Source organism: Balearica regulorum, chromosome Z (genome assembly GCF_011004875.1).
Source record: "Balearica regulorum gibbericeps isolate bBalReg1 chromosome Z, bBalReg1.pri, whole genome shotgun sequence".
In the NCBI taxonomy this organism is placed as follows: domain Eukaryota; kingdom Metazoa; phylum Chordata; class Aves; order Gruiformes; family Gruidae; genus Balearica; species Balearica regulorum.
In genome coordinates this window covers 75,977,978-76,001,854 of record NC_046220.1, presented here as the reverse complement: position 1 = coordinate 76,001,854, position 23,877 = coordinate 75,977,978, and the positions used below count along the sequence as shown (strand labels likewise).

Genomic DNA, 23,877 nt, shown 5'->3' with positions numbered 1-23,877 from the left:
GATTCACTTTGCACTTGAATATTCATCTTAAACCTCTTTCTGGAGGTAAACCTTTTTTTAATGGGAGGGAGAACAAACACACCACCCCTATTCCCCACTCAGCACTACCTTTTTTCTTGCCACTTTTATTTAGACAATTTGGTAAGACAGTAAAATACCTATGCACTTGATTTTGTATATCAACATAGGGTAGCCATAAAAACGAGCAATGACTGTTCTCAACAGTGAAAGGCCCTTTTGTATGGATATGAGGCAATAACTAAGGATGAATGATAATCAAGAAGTTGTTCTACTTCTCAGAGTGAAAATTGTGGCTTCTGGCACAAACAGGTAATCCTCACTGTACATGGACCTACGACATGCGAAGCAGTCAGCAACTTGCAGCCTGGAAACTCTGGAAGAGGTGGAAGATGTGTAGTTGCTTTCTTGTAAACTGCCTGAGTTATCATCTAAGGATAGAACTGTAGCTTTAAAACACACTATTGTAATTTAAAACAAATGTTGAAAGCTCAAGAAACTTGCAGCAAACTCCCAAATATGCTGACTTTTAGGAGCCTGGAATGCCATTGAAAAGGAATTTTTCCAGAAGGCAGGAAGTCCATATGTCTGTGATAATGTTCTACTACTGCTGTCTATATTAAATAGGGCTGCATAGACAGGTTGATGTTGGCATTTAACACTGTGTCAGTTACAATTTCCAATATTAGCATTGATGTGCTTTCTATTTCAAAGTTTAGAGAGTATTTAAGGCTACCTAGTATGCTCTGTGAATTTGCTCTTGATCTCCCTCTCATGTCTGGCACATGCTTTCATGTTCTTTGCAAACTCAGCCCATAATTAGCACAATCTCTATGAACGCAGTTGCCTGTTTAGAGGAGGCTGTACTCTGTGAAGCTCATACAGTAATCTTTTGTATGGACTGAAATCACACATGGACACATTTTTCCCTTATTTGTGAATGCTGTTTAGTAATATTTGAAATTAAGATTTGCTTCAGCTGTGATATGTTGGCACTTGCACTCACAAATCCTAAACAGACATTTAAATAAAGCTGTAAGTGCTATGTTGTTGCTTAAACACAGACACGCATACCCACCCCGCTTTTGTATTACGTGGGTATGTCCCACAGAGCAGAGAACAGAGGGATGACCAGCTGTAAGATCCAGTCACTGAAGCTGTTTCTCACCTTGCCTATTTGGCCAAGGTGGGGTTGTGTAGAAGCCTTTAGTTCAGCACAGGAGATATCTCCAGATACTGCCTAATGTAAGGCATCTCCCTGAGATACAGCAGTGGCTGTTTCAGCAGCTTCTTGGGTTCTGCTCTACCATTTAGCTTATCCTCCAAAGTGAGAAGGAGGAAGAGAGACAAACTTTGCTGTCCTGCTTCCAGGACCTGCCTGTTTTAGGAATTTGACCATGCTCCAAGGCTGTTGGTCCAGCACTTAACATGAACTAAGTTTGTGATTCTTTAAAAGAAAACAATGAAGAGCTGCTTACAGGGCTGGCCAGCTTCCTGCAAACCCCAGCAGATGTGCCATGATATCACCAGAAGTTAATCGTACTCAGGCATCGTCACAGTGAGATCAGCAGTCCAAAGAAATGGGAGGGTATTCTAGAGAACGCTTGGGGAAAGGGAGAGCAGAGCTACAGTGGAGAAAACTTTTAGCCTTGATTCTCCCTTCTGGCACTGCAGAAGTATGTCTGTGTCTGCAGATAAAGTAGCTGAAGGGCCCTGGAAAACAGGTGCTGCTTTTCCTCCCCTTATACTCATTTGCAGCTCTCATGTGAAAGATGGTAGTCCCAAATGAACAGCAAGACACTCTCTCTTAGCATGTAGAGACAGTGGTATTGGGGGTCTCCTTTGACCTATCTGGCACATGGGGGGAAAGGAGAAGAAAAGACAAAGTGCTCTGAGATGATGCACAGTTAGAGGTGGTGCTCAAGGGGGAAAAAGAGGAAGATACAAAGAAAGAGGGAAAAAAAAGGGGAGAAGGGCAAAACCAGCACAGGACCAACAATCTGCAGAGGCTGGGCTGGGCTGTGTCCTGCTTGTCCAGACCAAATGATGGTACAGCCCCTGCTCACTGATAGCTTGCGTTCAGGTACTAGTATTTTTGGAAACTTTGGCTGCATGCACAGATAACAGCATTCAGAAATCTAACCGTGGGGAGTTTTCACAAGGGGTGCCCTGTTTCTTGCTTTAACTTGCTGTCTTTCCTGTCCCTCCTGCAGGTGGTTTGAGCAGTTTGTGATGCAGTGGCTGGATGAAAATGAAGATGTTTCCTTAGAATTCCTGCACGGTGCTCTGGAGAGAGATAAAAAAGATGGGGTACGTAGGTCACTCTGAGTGGAGGACTTGGCGTGGCATCCTTCAGTGCCCACAACTGAACAACAACACTGTAAATTCAGCAGTCATACAAACAGAGGATGCAGCCCTTTTCACTTGCTAAACAACTGGGAAACTCATTTATTTTAGGACTTTTCTCTACAGGTCACAGAGTTGTTTAATAGCAAGGTGCATATCATTCATTTATGTCTGTTCTGCTCTGCTGCTGTTAATCTGTCAGCCAGTAGCTTGGTGCTCTGTCATCTCTCTGTGTTTGTGAGATGTATCTGAAATATAAGGTGTTTTGAATGTACTTAGTCATGCAGTGAGAATGTGACCTTAATCCACTGACAGAGTAATCTTACTCTTAATTTGCTGAGTATTCCAGATGGAGAGCAAAAGCTTTCCCATTTGTTCAGTGACTGTTGGCACTGTAGCCTATGATGCTAATGTAAGCATTCTCTTTAATGTCTTAATTTTAAGAAAAATCTAAACCCTCTTCATTCTCTTTAACCCTTTAACTGACAGGCAGGCTGTGCATTTCATTAAGGGTCTCAGCATTATATTGCATTTCCTTGGTGCTTGTCATGTCATAGTTGGTAAAGGACAGTAAATGTATAACACAACAGAATTGGCTATTTAGCTCCTCTGTGCCTTTTGGAGACCTTTTGACTAATTCTGTGGAAGATGTAGGTTTTGGTAAAGTTGTCCTGTCTCCAACACGGCAGATGATGGAGACACCCATGAAATGTTTGTATTTCAGATCTTTCCATTTTAAAATTACTCACTGTACTTCTGTTTTAGTTCCAGCAAACGTCCGAGCATGCTCTGTTCTCTTGCTCAGTAGTGGACGTCTTCACCCAGCTCAACCAGAGTTTTGAGATCATTAAGAAGCTGGAGTGCCCAGACCCGATGATTGTTGCTCATTATAATAGGAGGTTCGCTAAGGTAACACCCTCAACATCTTACTGTTTATCTTCCCTTAGTGGGATGCAAAACAGTATCGTGGCTTTTTATTTTATTGCTTGAAGTTCTCCTGGAGTGATACAAGACAAGTAAACAGTGCTCACATCTTGTCTTTGCAGACTATTGGGAAGGTATTGATGCAGTATGCTGACATCGTCTCCAAGAGCTTCCAGTCTTACTGTTCCAAGGAGAAACTGGTGAGTCATGCTGAGTTTCTCTTCTGCCCTGAGGAATCACATAATTGTCCTCATAAAAACAAGTTTCTTGCATTGCACCTGACCATGTTGGTGGTGTAAATATTTTCAGTATTGGTTTTTGTCATCATTCCTACACTTTTGTGGATTGAATTCTGTCTTGGCCATAAAATAAAACTGGGTCCTGACAGTGCTCTGCAGAGCTTGGGGGCTCCTGAAATTAACTTCCACTCTGCTTGTCTGGGTTGTGTGTCACAGAAGTGATTTAAAAAAAAACCCTAAAGCATGGGCACAAGTTGCTCTGTAAATCTGATACTCAGCAGCACTTTTGGTTTACTGTTGCCTCCACCTAATTACCTTGCTGTTTAATTCTGAATTAAGTAAAATTCTCTTGGTCAGTTTTGCTATCTCTGGCACCTGTACTGGGGATGTAACTGCAGAAGGAAGAGTCTATTGCTCACGCTGCCCCTGACTGTTGCTCCTAAGCTTGGCCTGGCAGGACCCAGATGTGTCTCTGAACACAGCTTTGACTGGCAGTTCCCCTTGTGATCTAGGATGTACACCTTTCACAGCAGTACATTGGAGCATTAGCAGGCTGAAGGTGACATAGCTTGGACACTTACAGTGCATGGCAGGAGCTGCAGAGAGTTGGGCCTTGCCCTGACACTGATTTCTTATCAGCTTGTTCTCTGTGATAAAGCTGAGGCGGAACATACGGCATCAGAGATCTCCCTGATCTGAGGTTTCTGGAACTGGCCATCCCATTTCAAGGTGGAGAAAAAATGACTCATCTTTTTTTTAGGTTTGAGTGCTGAAATCTGTGCATGCCCTATCTCCTATTGGACTCTGAGATCTGATGGTACTTGGGGAAGGGTGCTGAGGCACAGACTGTACCATTGGTGAAAATGTGTTGGCATCCTGAGCAGTAACAGGCACCCACTTTTGTTCCTTCAGCCCTGCATCCTGATGAATAACATCCAACAGCTGAGGGTGCAGCTAGAGAAGATGTTTGAAGCCATGGGTGGTAAAGAGGTAAGAGCACTAAGAGACTGAGTATTACTCATTCCAGCTGCACTATTACTAGATTACTTGCATCATACTAGTTCTTGCAGACTGCAGTCATAAGGAGAGCCCGGTGACATAATAAGTGTAAGGCGACAGCCATGCCTGAAGACTTTTCAATGAAATTTGTCATTCTTAGGAGCGAATATTTTGAAGCATCAAATAGCATGGAGGAAGAAAGCTCACGTGGGCTGGATGTGGGCATGGCTGGTGGCTTCACAGTTCTGAAGACAGATAGATCTGAGAACTATTGACATCAAATCATTTTATGTGGCATATAAATGTGAGACTACTTTTGGCACTAAATATCCAATATCTAGTATATTGCAGACACGCAAATAAGAGTTCCATACTCATGCTTTGTTGGACATTCAGATGTGTCCATGAATATAAATATCTCAGTTTTTGTTCTTTGTTCTGAGATGGCCATTTTTACAGATATAAGATTTTCCTCCCCCAGATCACTGTTTCTGTTCTGATATAATCTGTGTATCTTTTTTTTCCTCTTCTTTTTGCATTGCTTTTCAAGATTCAGGAAGATGAAGAAAAGCCTGCTGATGATGATGTTAGGAAAAAATTATTTTCAAAGCCTAAGTGCATTCTCGTTGGTTGTGTTGTGGTAGAGCCTGTGCTATGACCTATATGCCAAGAGAAAAGTCAGCTTTGCTGATGGGCAGCTCAGTTTTTGCCTGTATTGCTGTTTCAAATCTTTCTTGTGCTCAGTGGCAGAATTCTATGAAGTGGCAAAAATCTCAACAAATAGATTTACCCCATGAGGCAAGGAAAACTACTGTCATTCTTTCGCATGTGGTCTCAATGACTGTAATTTCTAAGCCCTATGTCAAGAACTAGAATTATATGCTCCCAGCTGTAATACCAGTGGTAGCTAAGTGCTCTTTTTTTCAGAAAGAAATAAACTTGTAATGAAATGTTTCTTAGTGGTTTGTAAAGTTTTAATCCATGTGCACTTAATTTCCCTTAAGGAATCAATTTGCTATTTTTTTCAATAGTTGTGGCCATGAAGTAGGGTTTCCCTATATTTCAGATTGAAAACACCATCTGCAAATTGAAAATACCACCTGACAGTGTGTTAAATAGGGGGAAAAAAAAAGTATTTACTAAGACTGTCAGCTACTTTTCCTAGCCTAGACCTCTTTTCTGCATTCTGCCCTTTAAAACCTTCCTCAGGAGTATAGGTAAAGTAGAACAGAGGTGATCGAGCCACTATTTGCCCTACACTGTGGAATCAAAAGAAAAAAGAGGGAGAGGAACCCAGAGCAACCCTGTGAGCAATAAAACACATAGGAAGAAACGAAACAAACATTCTAGAAGCTGGGTTTTGGAAGGGGTTTTTTTTTGTCTTTTCTTTTCAAATGCTGCTTGTCCACTTCATTAGGCTGCCACTGATCACCAGAAATAAATTGTGTTGTGTTAGGTGCCTGCATTATTTGCTATCCCCAGGGGTTTCCCTCTTGGTGACTATGTAGTACTTTGCTTCTTGACTTGAAACCTGCCAGGTCCTCTGTTTTGCTAGAGTAAACAAGGTCTTGTCCTAGTTTGAGTAGCCCTTTATTCTGATGTAGATTGAACCTGGCTAGTGAGTAACAACTGGTGAGACAACAGCTTGGAAAATAGAACATGTAGACAAACGTGCTGCTGGAAAGACAGTATGGGTTTTATTCTCTCCTTCAGAAACAGCAGTTCTTACTTTCTGTGACAGATTTGATTTATGTTCATCTATACATCACACAGTAGCTTGAACAAATGTAAGCATTGTCCTGACTTCTTTACCCAAAAAGGAACTGCTTCCTTGGGGGAATAAGAAAGTAGCATAGTTCTATGTCCTAGTCATCTTGAACTGCTCACCTTTTTGTGTTCTCAAAGATACTGAGAACTAGGAACCAAATATTCATTGTTCCTGTGGCAGATATGTTAGAAATACCATGTGTGAAGCCAGAACTTGGGGATTGGTTTCAGTTACTGTGTACTTGTGGCTTCTTCTGCTTCTGATTCATAGATCCATCTCCATCCACAACTGTAGCACTGCACAACTCCAGAAAGCTTTGAAATCCTGTGCTACCTCGTGCTCTTCGCCAGTGGGTGCGAGATATGCTCCTATGGAAATCCACATCACTCAATTCCCTCTTGCAGCAAGAGAAACGAAGGGACAGGGCTACTCACAGTGACCCTGCAGTGTAATGGCATAACATGGAACAGAAGTGCTTGCCTAATACTATTTCTTGAGATTAGGCTACTTGATATAGTGCCTTCCTTTACTTTTTTTTTCCCCCCCAATGAGGAACGGTACCTTTGGCCCCACTTCTTTTTTTTTTTTTTCCAACTATAGTACTCAGAAGGCATAAAATAGGGCAAAAATTGCCTAGCATCTCTGGGTTTAATATGTCGACATCATGTGGTCTGTGAACGTTACTAGTCGGAAACAATAAAGATAGCAGCAGAGCTTTAGAGAGCATTGTGTGGAGGGATTCTCTTGAGTCTGTGCTTCAGATCTCAAGGCATATTTATATATATGCACACACATATATATACACACATACAGAAAGAAGTATCTTAAATGATTTTTAGGATTTATAGTTAATACTTTTATTTCCCTTCTGAGCTGCATTGATCTCAGAGGATCAAAACAGCTTCACTGTGGCTCAGCAGTATTCTCAGACATTCATTCCTGAAGCATGTTTTGGAAAGGCACCATTTATGGACTGGCAGGTTGCATTAAAAGCAAAATGAACTGTGGAATTGGGGTGAGTCCTGGACAGAAATTGAGTACATGAATACTTTTTGAAACCTTTGATTCTTCTGAATCATCTCCAGTACACCCACAAAATGGAGATTGTAATTTAGCTCTGTTCTAAAGTGGGCTATGTAGATTCATTGGTAGCATTTGTTTGAACATGGCCCCTTTTATTTAATTGTTCATACATTATTTAATAAAACCTAATATGACATGCATTTTCTACCCACCTCTGCAATTTTCCTGCACACTTCAGCCTGCTCTGTGCACTGTCCCTGACACCAGAATAAGCCTTTCTCATTTTGCTTGGGACTCCATTATTTTGCTTAGCTTTTCATGATTTATGAACTCATGGCACTGAAATTAAAAAGTGCTGTACTGCATTGCCCACTGCTGGAGTCTAGATGTGCTGTGGAAGCCTAGTTTAAAATCTTTCTGCACTTTTTTTTCCCCCAAAGTCAAGCATGTGGGGTGAGTATCAGAGACAAGCACTGCCTAGGGAACCCGAAGAATTAGCTGCTGAGTAGAAGCAGATTGTCATCATACAATTTTCATGCCTTCGGTTTTAAGCTAATCTGTACAGTTAATGCTTCAGGAAACTCTCTTAATGCTCAGCCAGGGTTAGCCCACATTTTAAATACTAACTTAGCCACCTGAATAACAAATTGCAGGACAGCTTAGACCCAGCTGAGACTCGCTAGGAATGTTCTCAAAGGATTTGCAGTATCTACTGGTTGCTCCTCTTTAGCATCCCACGTGCCATAGCTAAGGCCACCCTTGTATTTGAGAAGCTAGCAGCTGTTGTTTGGATTCAGTGTTCCAGGTTGCTTACTCTTGAGTCCTGTAGGAAAATGGGGAGATGCACAAAAATTCAGTGCAAGTGAGTCCCTAAAGGGAGGTTGGATCTGTGGACCTTCCGCCCCACAGTCACGTCTGCAGAGAGGAGTTCCCAGGGGCTAGTGCAGGGAGGCAGAACAAAAATCAGCAGCTTCAAGCTGGAGCCATATAAGCTCTGTGACTTTTATAAAGCTAAAATAGGGTAGCAGGGCAAAATTCTCTAGCTATCTGCTGCACATTTAGTCTCAACCACGGAACTATGGCCGCATCAGCCATTATTGCCACTGGAATTGGAGCACTTGCTCAGAGATCAGAAGCTACCTTGCTGTGGGTACTGTCCCATGTTGAACTTTCCATTAGCTTTCTTCCTCTGAATCATCTCTGACATATGACAGTGACCCAACTCCCTAACATTGCTTTCTGCTTTACCAGCCAGATTTATCATGCAGTCCAAGTAGCATTTCCTGCTATCAGTGATAGCTGATGTGCTTAGAATTCATTGGCTGAGCAGGAGCAGCAAAACGTACACAGTTTCATTTGAGCACTGTTATCAGTGCTTCACCATATTGGCAAAGAATAGTTTGCAGTTGTACCACATGCTACAGGGACTCTGTAAGTGATACGTAATTTATATGTGTGAAACATACCAGTGTCTTCCTAATGGAATTAAATCACAGTCAGGTAATTCCCTGAAATTTGCTTTCAAATCAAAGTGTTCCAATACCTTAGCATTAATGAACAGTAACGTAATATGTGGACTCCTCCTTCCATAGTAGGAGTTCCTCAGAAGAAACAGCTTTTGTATGATGACAGAGGTGGATAATGAACCAGAGTTCTTGTCACCAGGGTTTGGCTTCCTGAGTGTGATGCTGGGCATGTCAAAGTTAAATCTGGGCAAGTCTGGCCAGTTGCACCCAGAGAGCTGTGACCTGATGTTCTGGAGGAGAGTTCCTTGCCACAGATAATGGAGCTCATCCCCTTGGCAAAGCATTGCTCCACCTGTCCCTTCTTGCAGTACGGGGCTGGCAATCAACCTTTCTTCTGCTTCCAAGAAAATGGGTTTGCAGTCAAGAAGTGCAATAGCAAGGAGAAGCTTAGAGGTAGTTGGCGAGCTCTCCATGTCACTTCACAGTAAAAGAAGGCATTAATTGCATGATTCATGAACCAGGGCAGAAAGTTGCTGATCCTGACCTCGAACATCCTGTAGACCTGTAACACAGGCATCTGGTAGCTTATAAAGTAGTAGAAGTAAATAGTGAGGAATAGATACCCTGTGCCAAATTTTTCTGCTTTTTTTTTTTTTTCCAACTGGACAAGCAGTTACTTGAAATGGTTTGATGAATCATGAAATGGTCGTGCCTCAAATCTACCAGAAATGGCCAGAATCAGAGAACTGTTCAGTGCCATTAATTCTAGGTAGGAAACTAGCCAGCCTGTGACTCATTGCGCCTTCACACAGTAGAAGGAGGGAAGAATTAGTGTAAGGGCAAGACAAACCACCAACAACACATGCTGGGTTTGTTTTGTTACCTACAAGTTTGGCTAGAATGACTGCTGATGGGCATGACATTAGCTTCCTTCTGCCTTCATAGAACAAGGGAGTTATAAAGGTAATAGGAATATAAATTCACTTTAATAAAGGAAAAATAATCAGAGCTAGCAGTGCCTAAAGTTATAAGGCTTAAGTAATCATAATTTGCTTGTTGATTTGGGGTTTTTTTAAATTATTTTAAAAATTCTGATCCAGGAGTTTCATTAGCACCAGTTCAAATGCCTAATAGAGTCAGTTTTCCATGCCAGCTTACAACAGGAAAATGAACGGATCAGATTCCAAATCCCCTGCGGCTTGGCTTTCTCTGACAGATGCTGAGGAATATGAAGAGGGCTTCAGCACTGAATATAGAAGTGGGAACTCCTGTCATGTTCAAATCCAGTATAGCTGCATGCATGGATATACTGTAAAAATCTAAACCGATTTTTAACCACTCACTGTACTGGCATCTGGCTCATTACATTTGTAAATAGATACTCTGCCTTAGAGGCAAGGGCTGAAGCTCTGAATGCAAAACACAAACATTTCTGGAAGGTTTTTGTCTTACAAGCAGCTTGCCTGCCTGCATACAAAGGCAAATCTGTTATACAAGTCACTTTTTAAGAATAGGTGATCCCAAAGCATTCCACGGGTGTAGTTATGTATACACACAGGTAAGTTGCTCAGAAGTGGCTCTTTAAGGCTGGAGGGATGACTACAGCTGGAATACAGGGCACTGTTGAATGTAAAAACAGATGGCTTTGGGCTGATAATAATGGAGCAAGCACTTTCTTACAGCATGTGCCAAGGTGTCAGCAGCGTCCATGCGGTGCTTGGGGCACTTTTTTTTGTGTTTGTTTTGTGAAGTCTCCTCTGAACAGTTATATACAAAAAAGCTATCTAGCTCTGTGTGAGAGTAGAGCTATTTGTGCTCAATACCCAAGTCCGAGATCATGCTTTCCAAGAGTGATCAGTGCACAACAGTTCCTGCCATGGTACTGTGGCCAGATTTTCAAAATAGCTGGGGTCCAGTCTTCTGAGAGCAGTGGCTGGGTCAATCTTCACTTTGAATACTGACAACAGTGTGGAAGGTGAAATAGCATCTTTCAAGAGAAATGCACAAGAAAATCACATCCAGTCTGAAAAGCCCTGTCTCCTTCGAGACTTAAAATGGTGAAATGACCCATGAGCCCAAGGAAATGCACAGTGCTTGATTATTTCTCAGCCTGCTTACTCTGTTGGCTACAGGGAGTTCACATTCACTTTCTTTCTCAACTCTACACATATCAGGAAGGGTATTGGAGCCTGGGGAAACCACTGGCTGCTGTTTGGGCAAGTGTCTGTTGATAATTTCACAGCTTCTTTAACAGCAGCAGGCAGTGGAGGAGGGCATCCTAGCTGGCAGAGTCCAGTGGTTCACCTGCTTATTAAGAGTGGCCTCAACAGTGAGCAAGAGCACGGTGAAGAACAGCAGAATGCCCTCTGGGTTCAAGCTAAGTGCTCTTCTTTCATCCGCAGTTGGATGCAGAAGCAAGTGACCATCTCAAAGAGCTCCAGGTGAAGCTGAACAATGTTTTGGATGAGCTGAGTGCTGTGTTTGGTAACAGGTGAGTATAACCAGGTCATTGTCCTTCAAGTGTTCCTTTCATTTGTCTAATCTCATTCAGTCAGGTTAAGAAGAGAAAAGAAAGTTGTGTCAACTGCATTATAGTTTTCTTTTTGTCGTAAATTCATGGTCTTTCAATACGGAGACCATCTAAAGAAGTGAGAAATGTTTTAAAAGTCTTTCTTTTCTGTATTGCTCTGCTTAGAAATGTAACATGGAGATCTCTCAACTGTGAAATGTATTTGAAATACATAGAGTGATTTTTTTTCTGTAAGTAGTGCTTGTCAGGAACAGAATTGCCTGCTCCTTTATTGCTCAGAAAGCAGTTTTCAGCTTAGCATTTATGAAGAACATTCTTGTTTAAACATTCTGCTCTAAATGTATGAAACAGCTGACTGATTTCTGATTGTTAAATGAATATTGGAATAAGAAGGAAACAGGTTTAGAATTTGAGATTGACTTGTTCTAATGTTGCAGTGAATGGTATTTTCTAATGTTTCAAGGGGAGGAGCTCTTTAAAGTATTGCCAGAGTAATTGATGGCAATTAAGTTTTATTGCAAATCATGTTACCATTTACCTGAGGATAAAAATGTGCCTAACTTCATAGTAATTTTGTAATGAACCACAAAAAGTATCAATTAAGCAAAATTTAGAAATTCAGGGTTCCCAACTGGTCTTCAAAAACAACCACCTCTCATGATAAACATCATTGATTTCATGTTGTGCTTTATAACAAGATTAATGCAAACATGAACTGTAGTATAGCTAAAACATGGGCAAGGGGAATAAAGCAAATTTTGCCAACTTGGCCTCCTACAGTCTACAGATTTGCAGTACTTCTGACCAAAAAATCATGGTGGGATTTGTCAGGGACTATTTGGATTTCAGCACACAGAGTTAAGCGGGGAGATAAGTGAGGAAGGAGTTCCCATTGCCAGTAAGCAAGAAACAGAGAGATTCAAACTGTAACTGAATTGAATCGATAAGGTTCATAATTAGATGGAGGGTAAGTGAGGAATCATAATTAGCGTATGAATTTTGTTATCTGAAACCTGTCTCCATGGTGTCACTGTTACAAGACAATTGGGTACAATTTTGACATTTGCAAATATGATTTAAAGAGATTATTCAGTATCAGCATACATACCAGGGAGTGTTTTAGAGAGATGTGCCAGCAAGAGATTTAGCCAGTCAGACAGCTCAGATGCTTCGCTCATTCCTTAACAGTAATAGGGCATGAAAAGCAGAGCTTTTACTCTTTTTACTCAGAGCAGTTTACTGTATAAGTGGGATTTTCTGAAGTATATAAATGTGGGAGGTAAGACAGATATCCACAATATTCTCTGCTGAGTCTGTAAACAGCTGCTTCAAGAACACAGTGCATACCTGGCACTGCAGATCTTAACTTTTTTTCATCTATGTGAGACCATTGTGCCTGCTGGGAAAGCAGCACACATCTGGAGAGCCTCACTGCCTTTGTAGTGAGGATTGTGTCTGGACACAGAAGGATTTTCTGCTTTCATAGAATCACAGAATGGTTTGGGTTGGAAAGGACCTCAAAGCTCATCTAGTTCCAACCCCCCTGCCATGGGCAGGGACACCCTCCACTAGACCAGGTTGCCCAAAGCCCCATCCAGCCTGGCCTGGAACACTTCCAGGGATGGGGCATCCACAACCTCTCTGGGCAACCTGTTCCAGTGCCTCACCATTCTAACAGTCAAGCATTTCTTTCTAACATCTAATCTAAATCGACCCTCCTTCAGCTTAAACCCATTACCCCTTGTCCTGTCACTACACTCCCTGATGAACAGTCCCTCTCCAGCTTTCCTGTAGGCCCCTTCAGGTACTGGAAGGCTGCAATAAGGTCTCCCTGGAGCCTTCTCTTCTCCAGGCTGAACAACCCCAACTCTCTCAGCCTGTCCTCATAGGAGAGGTGCTCCAGCCCTCTGATCATGTTCATGGCTATCCTCTGGACTCAGTCCAACAGGTCCATGTCCTCCTTATGTTGGGGGCCCCAGAGCTGAGGACAGTACTCCAGTTGGGATCTCGTGAGAGCGGAGTTGAGGGGGAGAATCACCACTTCATCTGCCAGTTCCCTCTGGACCCACAGATGCATCTTATTATGTCCCATGGACTTGTGCAACTTCAGGTTCTTTAGATATTCTTGAATCTGATCTTCTCCTGCAGTGGGCTGTTCATCATTCTCCCAGTCCCTGCCTTTGCCTTCTCTGACTCGGGCGGTGTGGCTTGAGCACCTGCTGGTGAAGACTGAGGCAAAAAAGTCGTTGACTACCTCAGCCTATAGAAGATTTTCTTGTTGTCCTCAATGTCCCTGGCCAGATTTAATTCTATCAGGGCTTTGGCTTTCCTAACCTGATCCCTGGCTGCTCAGACAGTTTCTCTGTATTCCTCCTAGGCTACCTGCCCTTGCTTCCACCCTCTGTAGGCTTCCTTTTTGTGTTTGACTTTGTCCAGGAGCTCCTTGTTCATCCATGCAGACCTCCGGGCATTTGTGCCTGACTTCCTCTTTGTTGGGGGCATCGCTCCTGAGCTTGGAGGAGGTGACCCTTGAATACCAACCAGCTATCTTGGGCCCCTCTTCCCTCCCAGGCTTTGTCCCATGGTGTTCTAGCAAGCAAATCCCTGAAGAGGTCAAAGTCTCCTCTCCTGAAGTCCAGGGTAGTGAGCTTGCTGCGCACCCTCCCCGCTGCCCTAAGGATCTTCAACTCCACAGTTTCAGACTTTAAAGGGTATCATAGAGAAAAGGAGCCTTGAAAGGGTTTATACTTCATGCAAGGCTGGCTGCTGGTTTGTTCTCAGAGGCTGTAGGAATGAGGGAGGGCATTCCTGTGGGAATTAGGGAGCAGAAGGCCCTGTCTGACAGCATAGGTGAGGTTGTCTCTTAACTTGCTGCTGCCAAGGGCTCCTGTTAAGCTGTACATCTGCACAAGCTTCACTTTCAGGTGAACCTGTTGTCACAGTAACTCATCTACCATTTTTCATAATCGGTGACAATTTTGCCTCATTAATTTTTATCTTTTAAGGGATTCTGTTATTTTTCATCCACTGGCTGTGGGTTTACAACATCTTGAAGCAGGGTCCTGCAATTGATGCAGTATTTGGGAGAACTGTGAGGTGAGATTAGCCTGTCACAGAACAGAGACTGTCAGCAGTACAGTAAATTCTTGGTACTGTTGTATTTGATGTGACTTATGCCTATGGTTAAGCTGTCGTCGTAGCCACAACTGACTGCTGCAAGCCACTCTGCTAGCAATGGGGAACGTGGAAGCAGAGGCTGCGTGGCGAAAGAGCTTTGGAATTGCTCTCTAGAATTGCTCCATTGAGAGGCAGGTTAGAAGTGACAAGAGGGAGGGTGAGGCTGGGGGTGGCAGTGCAGGAAAGGAAAGAGGTGGCGGCATGGAGAAGGAAGGTGCAAGCCACAGGGCAGAGGGGTTGTATGCTGGCACCCAACCCACAGATGTCCTAGGTAACTCACACAGCAGAAGTTCAGGCCATCTATGCAGATATAAAGGTGACTTCCAAACCTGTGTTACTGCTTTTAAATCTTTACCCTAGCTCCTAGCACTGACTTTGCTTCCTGGTTTCAAACCTCTGTGCCATTAGTAGATAGCTAAATGTCATTTGTAATGCCTGTTGTTAGTAACTGTTCTTTTAAATGTCAAAGCATTTTCCTTTATTCACTAAATTGATATGTTGACAGCTCTGCTGATCTACTCATCATTTTTAACCACTGTATTATTTCATTTTGAACCTCCTTTCAGCAGTAAGAGATGGAACACTAACTGTGCTTTAATAGCTTGCATGTCACTTCATTACAATGACACTGCTTGTTTCACAGCTGAGCCCCACATCCCATTTTGACACTTAGATATAGCATGGACTGTATGGCAGTGGGATGGTTTCAGCCTGCCCTCAGGCTGTCTCTGTTATTTTAAAGACTTAGCCTGTGGTGGGTCATAATCGTATTACTGCCGATGGACTCCTGGGTGCTCGGAGTTGTGTGTGCATTGTGCCATTGCTCCTTGCTATGTCCCAATCTCTATGGTTTAACACCCAGTGTAGAAAGCAAAGATACAGCAGGGTGCTTTGAGCAAAAATAACGTTTTTTCTTGAAATCAGGAAAGGATCATTTTTTTTCGCAAGCTGAATGAACAAACTCCTCTCAAATGGGATGTCTTGTGTTCAGAGGTGGTAGGTTGTCAGCGGATGATGGGCATAAGGAACTGGATAGCATGCCTCTTGGTAACAAATACAGTAAGGACATGAGCAGCAAGTCTTGGGGAGGAAGAGTGTGTAATGGAGTGCATGGTTTATGGACTTGCTTTATTTTACCTTATGTACTAGAGCTGATATCTCTGACACTGATAATCTTGGTTTTGGCGCTCTTGTATCTATTCAGCTTTCAGACTCGTATTGATGAGTGCATCAAGCAAATGTCTGATATCCTCTGCCAAGTGAAAGGGACTGGAAATGTTGCTGCTAATGCCAGAAACACGGTTGCACAAGATGCAGATAATGTCCTGAGACCATTGATGGATTTCCTGGATGGAAAGTAAGCAAGTGTTCAAATATATGTTACACATACAGTGCATCAGATTGGGAACAGGATGGGGAAGGAAAAATAGATTCATGTTCTTGGATTGTTCTTGAGATGTCCAGCCTGTGAATTTTCAGGAAGAATTAATGGCTTTTCTTCCCGTATCTGCCCCTCACTCAAGCCATGGATGACCTCTTCAGCCCTCATTCAGTGCCAGAGCACACTCTCAGTTCTCCTTTCTCCCTCTGGCAGTTGTAGCAATCAGCAAAACACGCTGCTGATCAGGTAGTGGGAAAGACTGAAATTCTAAATTTACTAGCTACGTTTTTTTCCCTATACAAATTGTACTGTAGCCAATTAGCAAATGTATGGCAAACCACACTTACGTACTTGAATACATATACTACTTAGTATCCCAGTCATGTTAAGCATATATGTTGTAATCATACCTGGTGCTGTTCTGACTAGAAAATAAGCTTCTGAACTAGGTGATGTATGTAAGCTTGATCCATTGCTTTAATTAACTGCTGCCATTAACACCATGCAGTGTAATTCACTTTTATGGGACTTGTGGCTAACTGCACATAATTCTCATCAGCCAAGCCTTGATCTACAAAGAAAAATAGTTTTTAATCATTGTAGAAGTTAAACTTCTTGCTGATACACAGCAGTTCTTTATTTTGAAAGAGGTGGCCAGCAATTGTCATAATAAATGTTGCAAGGATAAAAAGCTTTACAAGTTTAAAATACAGTTTCTTTTGTTGCTCTTTGTATTGATTGTCCCACTTTTCCTTTGGGCCACCATGTAGTAAGTGACTCTCTAGCAGTCGCTACATCTAGGAGCCCTCTCATTTGGGCATTTCACATGCATGCCTTCACGAATCTTGAGAAGCGACCTTCCTTTGTATCACTGGGAACTTGGTATGCTACGGGCTTTTCATCCAGCTGTGGAGCAAGTCAATTCAATTATGATTATCCAAGCCTGGATTATTTTCCTTCCTCCTTTGCAGAATGAGAGTCTTTTTCAATACTTCCTGCATCCTACCCACATCAATCTTGTCCCTGTTCAGTTTTGTTCATTTACTGTCTAACCAGCTATGGGAAGAAGGGAAATCTGGGAGAAGATGTTACACAATGTAGAAGAGTCAGCTATCGCCTGTGCACTGCTGCTGGCTGCAGAGTTCCTGCTTTGTGACTCTCCCAGTGTGATCAGTCCAGCAATCATTTTGAAGAATCTAACATTTCTTGGCCTTTTTTGGTAGCCTGTACAATAATAAAGAAGGAATAAATAGGGAGATAAAGCAGTACTTTCTTATGTAAATGGGAGTAAACATAAGGCAGGTGATTGGTGGTGAATGCAATTGCAACAAAATACAGAGGAGTCTTAAGAAATGCTTCGAGGTGGTTATTGAGGTGGAATATTTAGAGACTTCAGCAGCTGTCAGAAGCTGTGCAGGAACTTCTGCATAACAGTCTGGGAAGTATTAATTTGGGTATTCAACAAAAATCATTATAATAACCCCTTAAAGTTTAAAACCTATTACTCTATATTTGTAATATTTTCCTATATACTCTGTAAACCCGATACATCAGGAAGTATCTTCATAAAGGGAACCAGTTCAATGATACCTTCTGTTATTTGGACTTTTCCCAACCACTATAACTTAATGAGAAGCTTCTGTAATCCCCAGGTCAATAAATAGAAATTATTGAGATCAGAAATGTCAATAATTCATTTTGGTCAAACATCTCTAGTGCTAGACCTCTAAGGGTGAAGACAGGCTGTACTTTATGAAAAGGGAAGATTTGACCCTTAAAGCAACTGTTACGACAAACTGCTCTGGATGGGGCACAGATTCTCCCATACACATCTTCTTCCTTGCAAATTGCATTCTTTGAACTTACTCGGTTCTTGCTTTCTCCCTGCAGCCTGACACTGTTTGCGACTGTGTGTGAAAAGACAGTGTTGAAAAGGGTGCTGAAAGAGCTCTGGAGGGTGGTAATGAATACCATGGAGAAGTTGATTGTGCTGCCTCCTCTTACAGACCATACGGTAAAGCATTTTCTCCTTCCTGACTCGTAGCAGAAAGTGTTGCCATTGCCTGTGTAACTCTCCTCCTTGACCTAATGAGTCATCTGTCCAGGTAAATTTATCTGCATGTAGCCTGCTCGAGGATGGAAAAAGTATGTCTGTAACCTAGTAAAGTAAAAGAGCAGCTCTATTTATAGTACCGCTGCAAGATACAGAGCACACTCTAGGAAGAAAAAAAATCAAAGTCCATGATCCAAAAGGAGTTGCCATCAAGTATATCAAATCTCATCAATTAGGGATTTGCAATCCTTTAAAGAGTTCTGTGTATGTGGGATTACTGGGCAGTTAGTGTTGACTTCATGGCGTTAGATCAACAGTGGTATCACTTTTGTCTAATTATTGTCATCTATTAGTCAGGTGTCTCTCTGTATAGATGTGGTTAATTTGGGCTTGCTTTTTAATGAAACCGCCCCCCATTTTATCCCCCATCAGTATAGGCTGGCATGATTTCTGTGTCTCTGATGTTGGGGAGCTGGAAGCATGTCCAGATAATTTGCCTTGAAAGGCAGCCTTTTATATAATTGTTCAGCTGTGTGGATGTGCTGGATGAATGTGTGTCATGAATGTAGTGATGTTCTTAACAATGGAAGATTAACCTCTTCCTCAGTTTTGAGAAACCACGGAAACTGATTAAATGCCAGTCACACATGCCTCAGCTGGAGGCAGTGTGAAGTTTGGATAACCTCCTTATTTGGAGATGATCCAGAACTTCTTTTCATCTCTGTGCTAGAGTAAACTTGTGGTCTGTGGCTAATTTTTTTTTTCCCCAGTAGTGGGTAGAACAATAGTGGTTTTCACTGTTCAGTTGCCTACATATTTTAAGTAGACTTTGTGGGTTGCAGTGTCTAGAGAAGTGAAGCAAACCTGCCTCTTGCAGTAGGTGTTTCTTGCTCTGAGAGGGAAGGCCTTTGCCTCTGGCCTTGGTGATGACAACTTCAAACAAAACTGCTGAGATGCAGTGTGCTGTCATACCTACTAAGCATAAAATTAGCCTGAGGTGTAAATTTAGTAAAGACTGCTTGCTCTGAGCTCAGATTTGGAGTAATCATTTCTGCTTGCCTTTTTAATTTATAAAGAGGAAAAAAAATCTACATTTAAGAGGATGAAATTTCTTTCTCTTCGTTGAATTGCTTTAAAAAGGAGTCTTTGGGGACAGGTGCTAAAATCATAATGTAAGAGCAGCATTAGCATGACCCCTTCAGAACTGAAGCAGTGAGATCAAGGGCCTCAGAGAGAACCAGGGAGGAGCTGCTTGAGCTTTATACTTGCTAGTTTTGAATTTTAAAGCTGGAGTAGGAGAGTGATTCAGTGCTTGTATCATGAAGAAGGCAATAACTGTGATCAGCCAATTCTTCCAACCTGTGGGATGTTGCTATAAGCCACTTTGAGTCTGTTTTACAAAGAGTTTCTTGTTGCCATCACTTCAGTTTCAAATTGAGAAGCTCTTTTTGTGTAATGAAGCGCATCTTCAGTTTTCTGAGATAATGCAAAATGTTCATAGCTGGATTTTTAGCTCTCTAATCAGTTGTATCATAGCGAGGAGGCTAAACTAGTCCAAACTGGATAAGAATTGCTGTTTCAGAAGCGCAGCTGTGAACAATAGAATTTTAAAATGGACTTCTCTGCTGTCCTTGAGCAGGGAACCTGTGGCGAGGCTAGATGGGCTACAGGCGCAGAGAGCTGCTTCCACTGTCCCCTGGGACATAGTGATTTATTCTGTCACCACCAGATTTTCATCATCATAGTAGTGAAGGCTGACAAGGAAAGGCAAGGCAAAACTCAGGGTTGGTAGCGTGGGCAGAAGGAGTACTTTCTGTTTGCTGTTCTGCTTCTCTGCCGTGCACCTCTTCTCTAACTTTGCTTTCTCTTAAAGCACATGAGACTCAGAAATAGCCCCAGGCACTGTAACTCATTGTCCTCCCTGCCCGCAGCAACAGAAAGCCCTAGTGCTACCTCTGTGCATTTGAAGGACCACTGGATGAGGGTTTCCCTCCTAAAACTCCTCTGCACCTCATAAGAAGTAGTTGCTATGCGTAGTAAAAAAAGAGTCCCTTGTATGCAATATTTTCTCTCCTTTCTGTAAACTTGCTAGAGGTCCAAAACTGTTTTTGATGGTGGTCATGGAAAACATACTTGGGTAGGAGGTTCTCAACGTGCTGCAAGGTGTCTCACTTGTTGCTTCCATGACCCTGTCACTGCACAGTGCTTAATCCCTCTTATTCTCCAGACTGATCTATTCCACTTAAATTAGCTCGGACTGTATACACAGGGAAGAAAATCTAAGCTCTGCTCTTCAATTCTCTGCTGCTTTTGGAAAATTTTGTGTGGGGTGGGGCTCAGGTGAGAAAGCAGTCGGCTCCTGCCCATGAAGGATGCTGTGGGGACAGGGCAGTTTTACAGCCTCCCACTCTGACGACCTGAGCTGCTTTAATGACTTAGATGACTGGCTTCTATCTCTCTGAGCATTGGCTGCTCATGGGTTGTGAGATCAGTAGCAACATGATCTCCAGTAACTCAATGAGCGGTTCACACCTCACTAAGTTTTAAGTAAAGATCAACATTTAATTAAACAATCTCTGTCTTGGATGGGTGGATATGCAAACACAGCTCTCTGAGAATCCTTATTTTGGGGTTCAGTGCACAACACTTGGGCATATTATGGATTAGTTATAAATTTCTTTCTCCCTCACTGCTTAGGACAAAACTACAGCATGCCATCAGTGACTAGTCAGGTCAATGAAGAGTTGCTTAATTTACACACAGATGATTCCTCTGGAGCCTCTCCTTTATTTCACAAGCCGTGCTGCAGCCATTCACGTGAGGCTCCCTTTGTGCTTGCTCCTGCTGTGCTTTTTTCTACTTGTTAGACTTCTCTTCACTAAATGAGAACAAGGTCTAGGATAAGAACAAAATTTTCCTTAAGCTGCAGACAGATTTTACATATAACTTCCAAACTGGCTGTTCTTCAGGCTCATCTGCAAGCAGCACTGCTCCAGAGCTATTCTGTGGTGGAGAAGCATGTGGCTTTAAGAGGTTTTCTGAAGCCTTTCTTAACTTGTGTTAGTTTAAATGAATCCTCTCCCTTGTGCTAGCTAGAAATGAAAAATTCCAAGGCTGTGTTGAGGAGAAAAGCTTTCTTAGTCTTGAGTGAAATGAGGGTCTGTGAACTGCACATGTGCCCAGATCTCTGTACCAACAATAATTATTGTCCCTTTTTCATCCCCACTTTTCAGCTTATTTCCTCAGTGTTTAATACACCACAACAACTAAAAAATAGGCTAATTTTTGATGGGTCGTAGCAAACATTGCCTGATGATGAAGTTTTTAAAATGAACTTAAATGATCAGATTTCATTGTTATTGAATGTAGGAATTAAAAAAATCTGGCAAAGGAATGTACAATGCCAGATAAAACTTCCTTGCACTGGTATGTCTGAGAAAAATAAGCCTGAGCAATAATACGTTTTCCAAAAAAGGACTGCAATTCAAAAGACTTGCAGTAGGCTTTTGTTTCCTAACTTTGCCAACTGAGCAATAGGACAGTTAAGCTGTGAGAGTTTGAGCCTTTGGGGATATAAATCAGTGCAGTTCTGTTGGGTTCTAGCACTTAGACTTGAGTCAGCTGATGATCGTTCTCAGAATGCTTTCACTGAGGGGAAAAAAAGACCCACAGTAAGACCATTAACAAGGAATTTACCATCTTTGTGTTGTGGACTATAGATGTGTCTCCTGTTTCCAAAAAGTGTAGGAAGGTAAAACTAATTTCATGGGAAGAACCAGGAAAACCAGCTCTAAGGTCTGTCCCCTTTCCAGCTATTTTTGCCACCGAGCTAGGCAGAAACAATTCATAAGGACTTAATTTTTTCCTCATCTCTCATCCTTGATGTTTTAATCAATTCTATTGTGAGCAGCTATTCTCAAAACTACCTGATATTAAGTTTATTTGTTTTTATTCCCTAGAAGTGCACCTGGAAAAAGTACTGTCTGTAAAGCTTTGTGATATGTTTTCCATGAATAAATAACTTTTTTGAGGAGGTGTAGCATCTTGTTTACAAGAATGCCATTTGGTGGAGGAAGGAGCTGTCCAGATTTTCGTTAGATATTACCAGCATTGATGACAAACTCAGTGTAACAGTAAAATAACTTCTCCTCGCAGACACATTGACAGAGATTGGCACTGATTGATGAGAATTTTCTTAGCGGGCAAGAACTGAGGAGTAGTTATGTGAGCAGCTTTGTCCCTCGAAGCGTATCTAATCGCTGGGTGTTGCTCAGTGTTACTGACCTGACCTCCTTAGAAGCCTGCGGCAGGGAGACTATGTGCCTAGGCTAGTTAATGTTGTTATTCAAATGTATATTTATTAAAAAAAAAAGTGTCTAATGAAGGTTGAAAATGTTGGATCAAGAAATCATAGAATCACAGAATGGTTTGGGTTGGAAGGGACCTCAAAGATCATCTAGTTCCACCCCCCCTGCCATGGGCAGGGACACCCTCCACTAGACCAGGTTGCCCAAAGCCCCGTCCAGCCTGGAAGTCTTGAACACTTCCAGGGATGGGGCATCCACAGCTTCTCTGGGCAACCTGTGCCAGTGCCTCACCACTCCAACAGTAAAGAATTGCTTCCTCATATCTAATCTAAATCTGCCCTTCTTAAGCTTAGGGCTATTACCCCTTGTCCTGTCACTACATGCCCTTGTTAATATTTGTGTGTTTTGAGACTGCTCACTTAACTGTTTCAAAATTCAGGTTATAAAAATGTTGGGTTTTTTTTTCTGCTTGGTCAACAGGCATGTTTATGACCAGTCATACAGAACAGCAGGTGCATCTGTTGGGTACCAGGGCACTGGCTGAAGCTGTGTGCTTTTGTGGATTATTTGGTGTGGCACACAGAGAAATCTCTGTGTTGCTGCTGGTGTGCAGCCATGTTCAACCTCCCTTGCTGGAAATACAGAGAATTTTGTACTCTTTCAGTTTAGAGAGCTGTACTGTAACACAGCACATTAGATACTGGCAGCAAGTGACGCTCCTAATCTCATTTCAGAAGCTTTCATTTATGGATGCGTTGTCCTTGCCTGCGCTTTCTTTCACCTCCACCCCCCCAGGTTGTGAATTTAATCAATTCTCAAGAGCTTATGTTTAGATACGAAGTCAGTAATGTTCATTAGGTATTGATTTGTATTCAAAAAACATAAAAGGCTGAGGAACAGTGTGGGTTAGGTGATGGTTACAGATAGAGCAAATCAAGACGTTGTCTGTGATTTCAGGTCACAAAGTCTTTCAGCTTGAAGAAATTTCCAAATCTGGCAAAACTGAAGAAAAAGTATCTCAACTAGAAATTCACTTCTGGAGTGCTGTTTGAATGGGCAGAGAGTGTCCAGTCTCCCTAGAGCGGGTCTCAGTCTTTCCAGTGTTACAGCTGTAATCGGTTTGCCTGTTTTACTTCTGTAAAAGGGTACCTGCTACCTCTAGCAGCAGATATAAAGACACTTTTTTTGCTGAGGAGAACCCATCAGTGAGGTTGATGTTAACTTTAATCCTAGAAAAAAAGAATTATTTCAGCAATGATCTTTGCAGTAGAATCCAGCTCCCAGAGTCTCCTTTGTAAAATGCATGTATGGGGTAGTTCCAGCTCCACAGAATTTCGGTAGGCTGGAGTTTTATTCCAAGTGGACTAATAGGCAGTTGTAAATTTGTAAAGAAAAAGGCAAGGTTAGATGAATGAAAAGGAGCATAGTGGAAGAAAATAAATTCCAACACACCTCATAAAGCATCTCTGGGAAAAGAGACTGGAGAGTTGTCTTGGTTGCTTTTGACTGTCTCATTAAATTTTGGACTTAACTCCTCAGGCAAAAGGAATATTACACAACAGAGAAATGCTGTGGTGGGGCAAAGGAAAAATATCTTTGTTTTAACCATTGCAGATAAAGTATGTAAAAATCCATTACACTAGAGT

At 42.1% G+C, this 23,877-nt stretch overlaps 1 protein-coding gene across 7 annotated transcripts in view; it reads left to right on the top strand.

Moving 5' to 3' along the window:
- UNC13B (unc-13 homolog B) overlaps positions 1 to 23,877 on the top strand; it is a 221,948-nt gene that overhangs the window by 182,458 nt on the left and 15,613 nt on the right. For all 7 annotated transcript variants that reach the window (XM_075740242.1, XM_075740239.1, XM_075740241.1 and 4 more), the window contains 7 exons: positions 2,232 to 2,328; positions 3,130 to 3,273; positions 3,411 to 3,488; positions 4,440 to 4,517; positions 11,186 to 11,274; positions 15,695 to 15,847; positions 17,762 to 17,885. In XM_075740242.1, the coding sequence (XP_075596357.1) occupies positions 2,232 to 2,328; positions 3,130 to 3,273; positions 3,411 to 3,488; positions 4,440 to 4,517; positions 11,186 to 11,274; positions 15,695 to 15,847; positions 17,762 to 17,885 (763 nt within the window). The remainder of the gene's footprint in view (positions 1 to 2,231; positions 2,329 to 3,129; positions 3,274 to 3,410; positions 3,489 to 4,439; positions 4,518 to 11,185; positions 11,275 to 15,694; positions 15,848 to 17,761; positions 17,886 to 23,877) is intronic.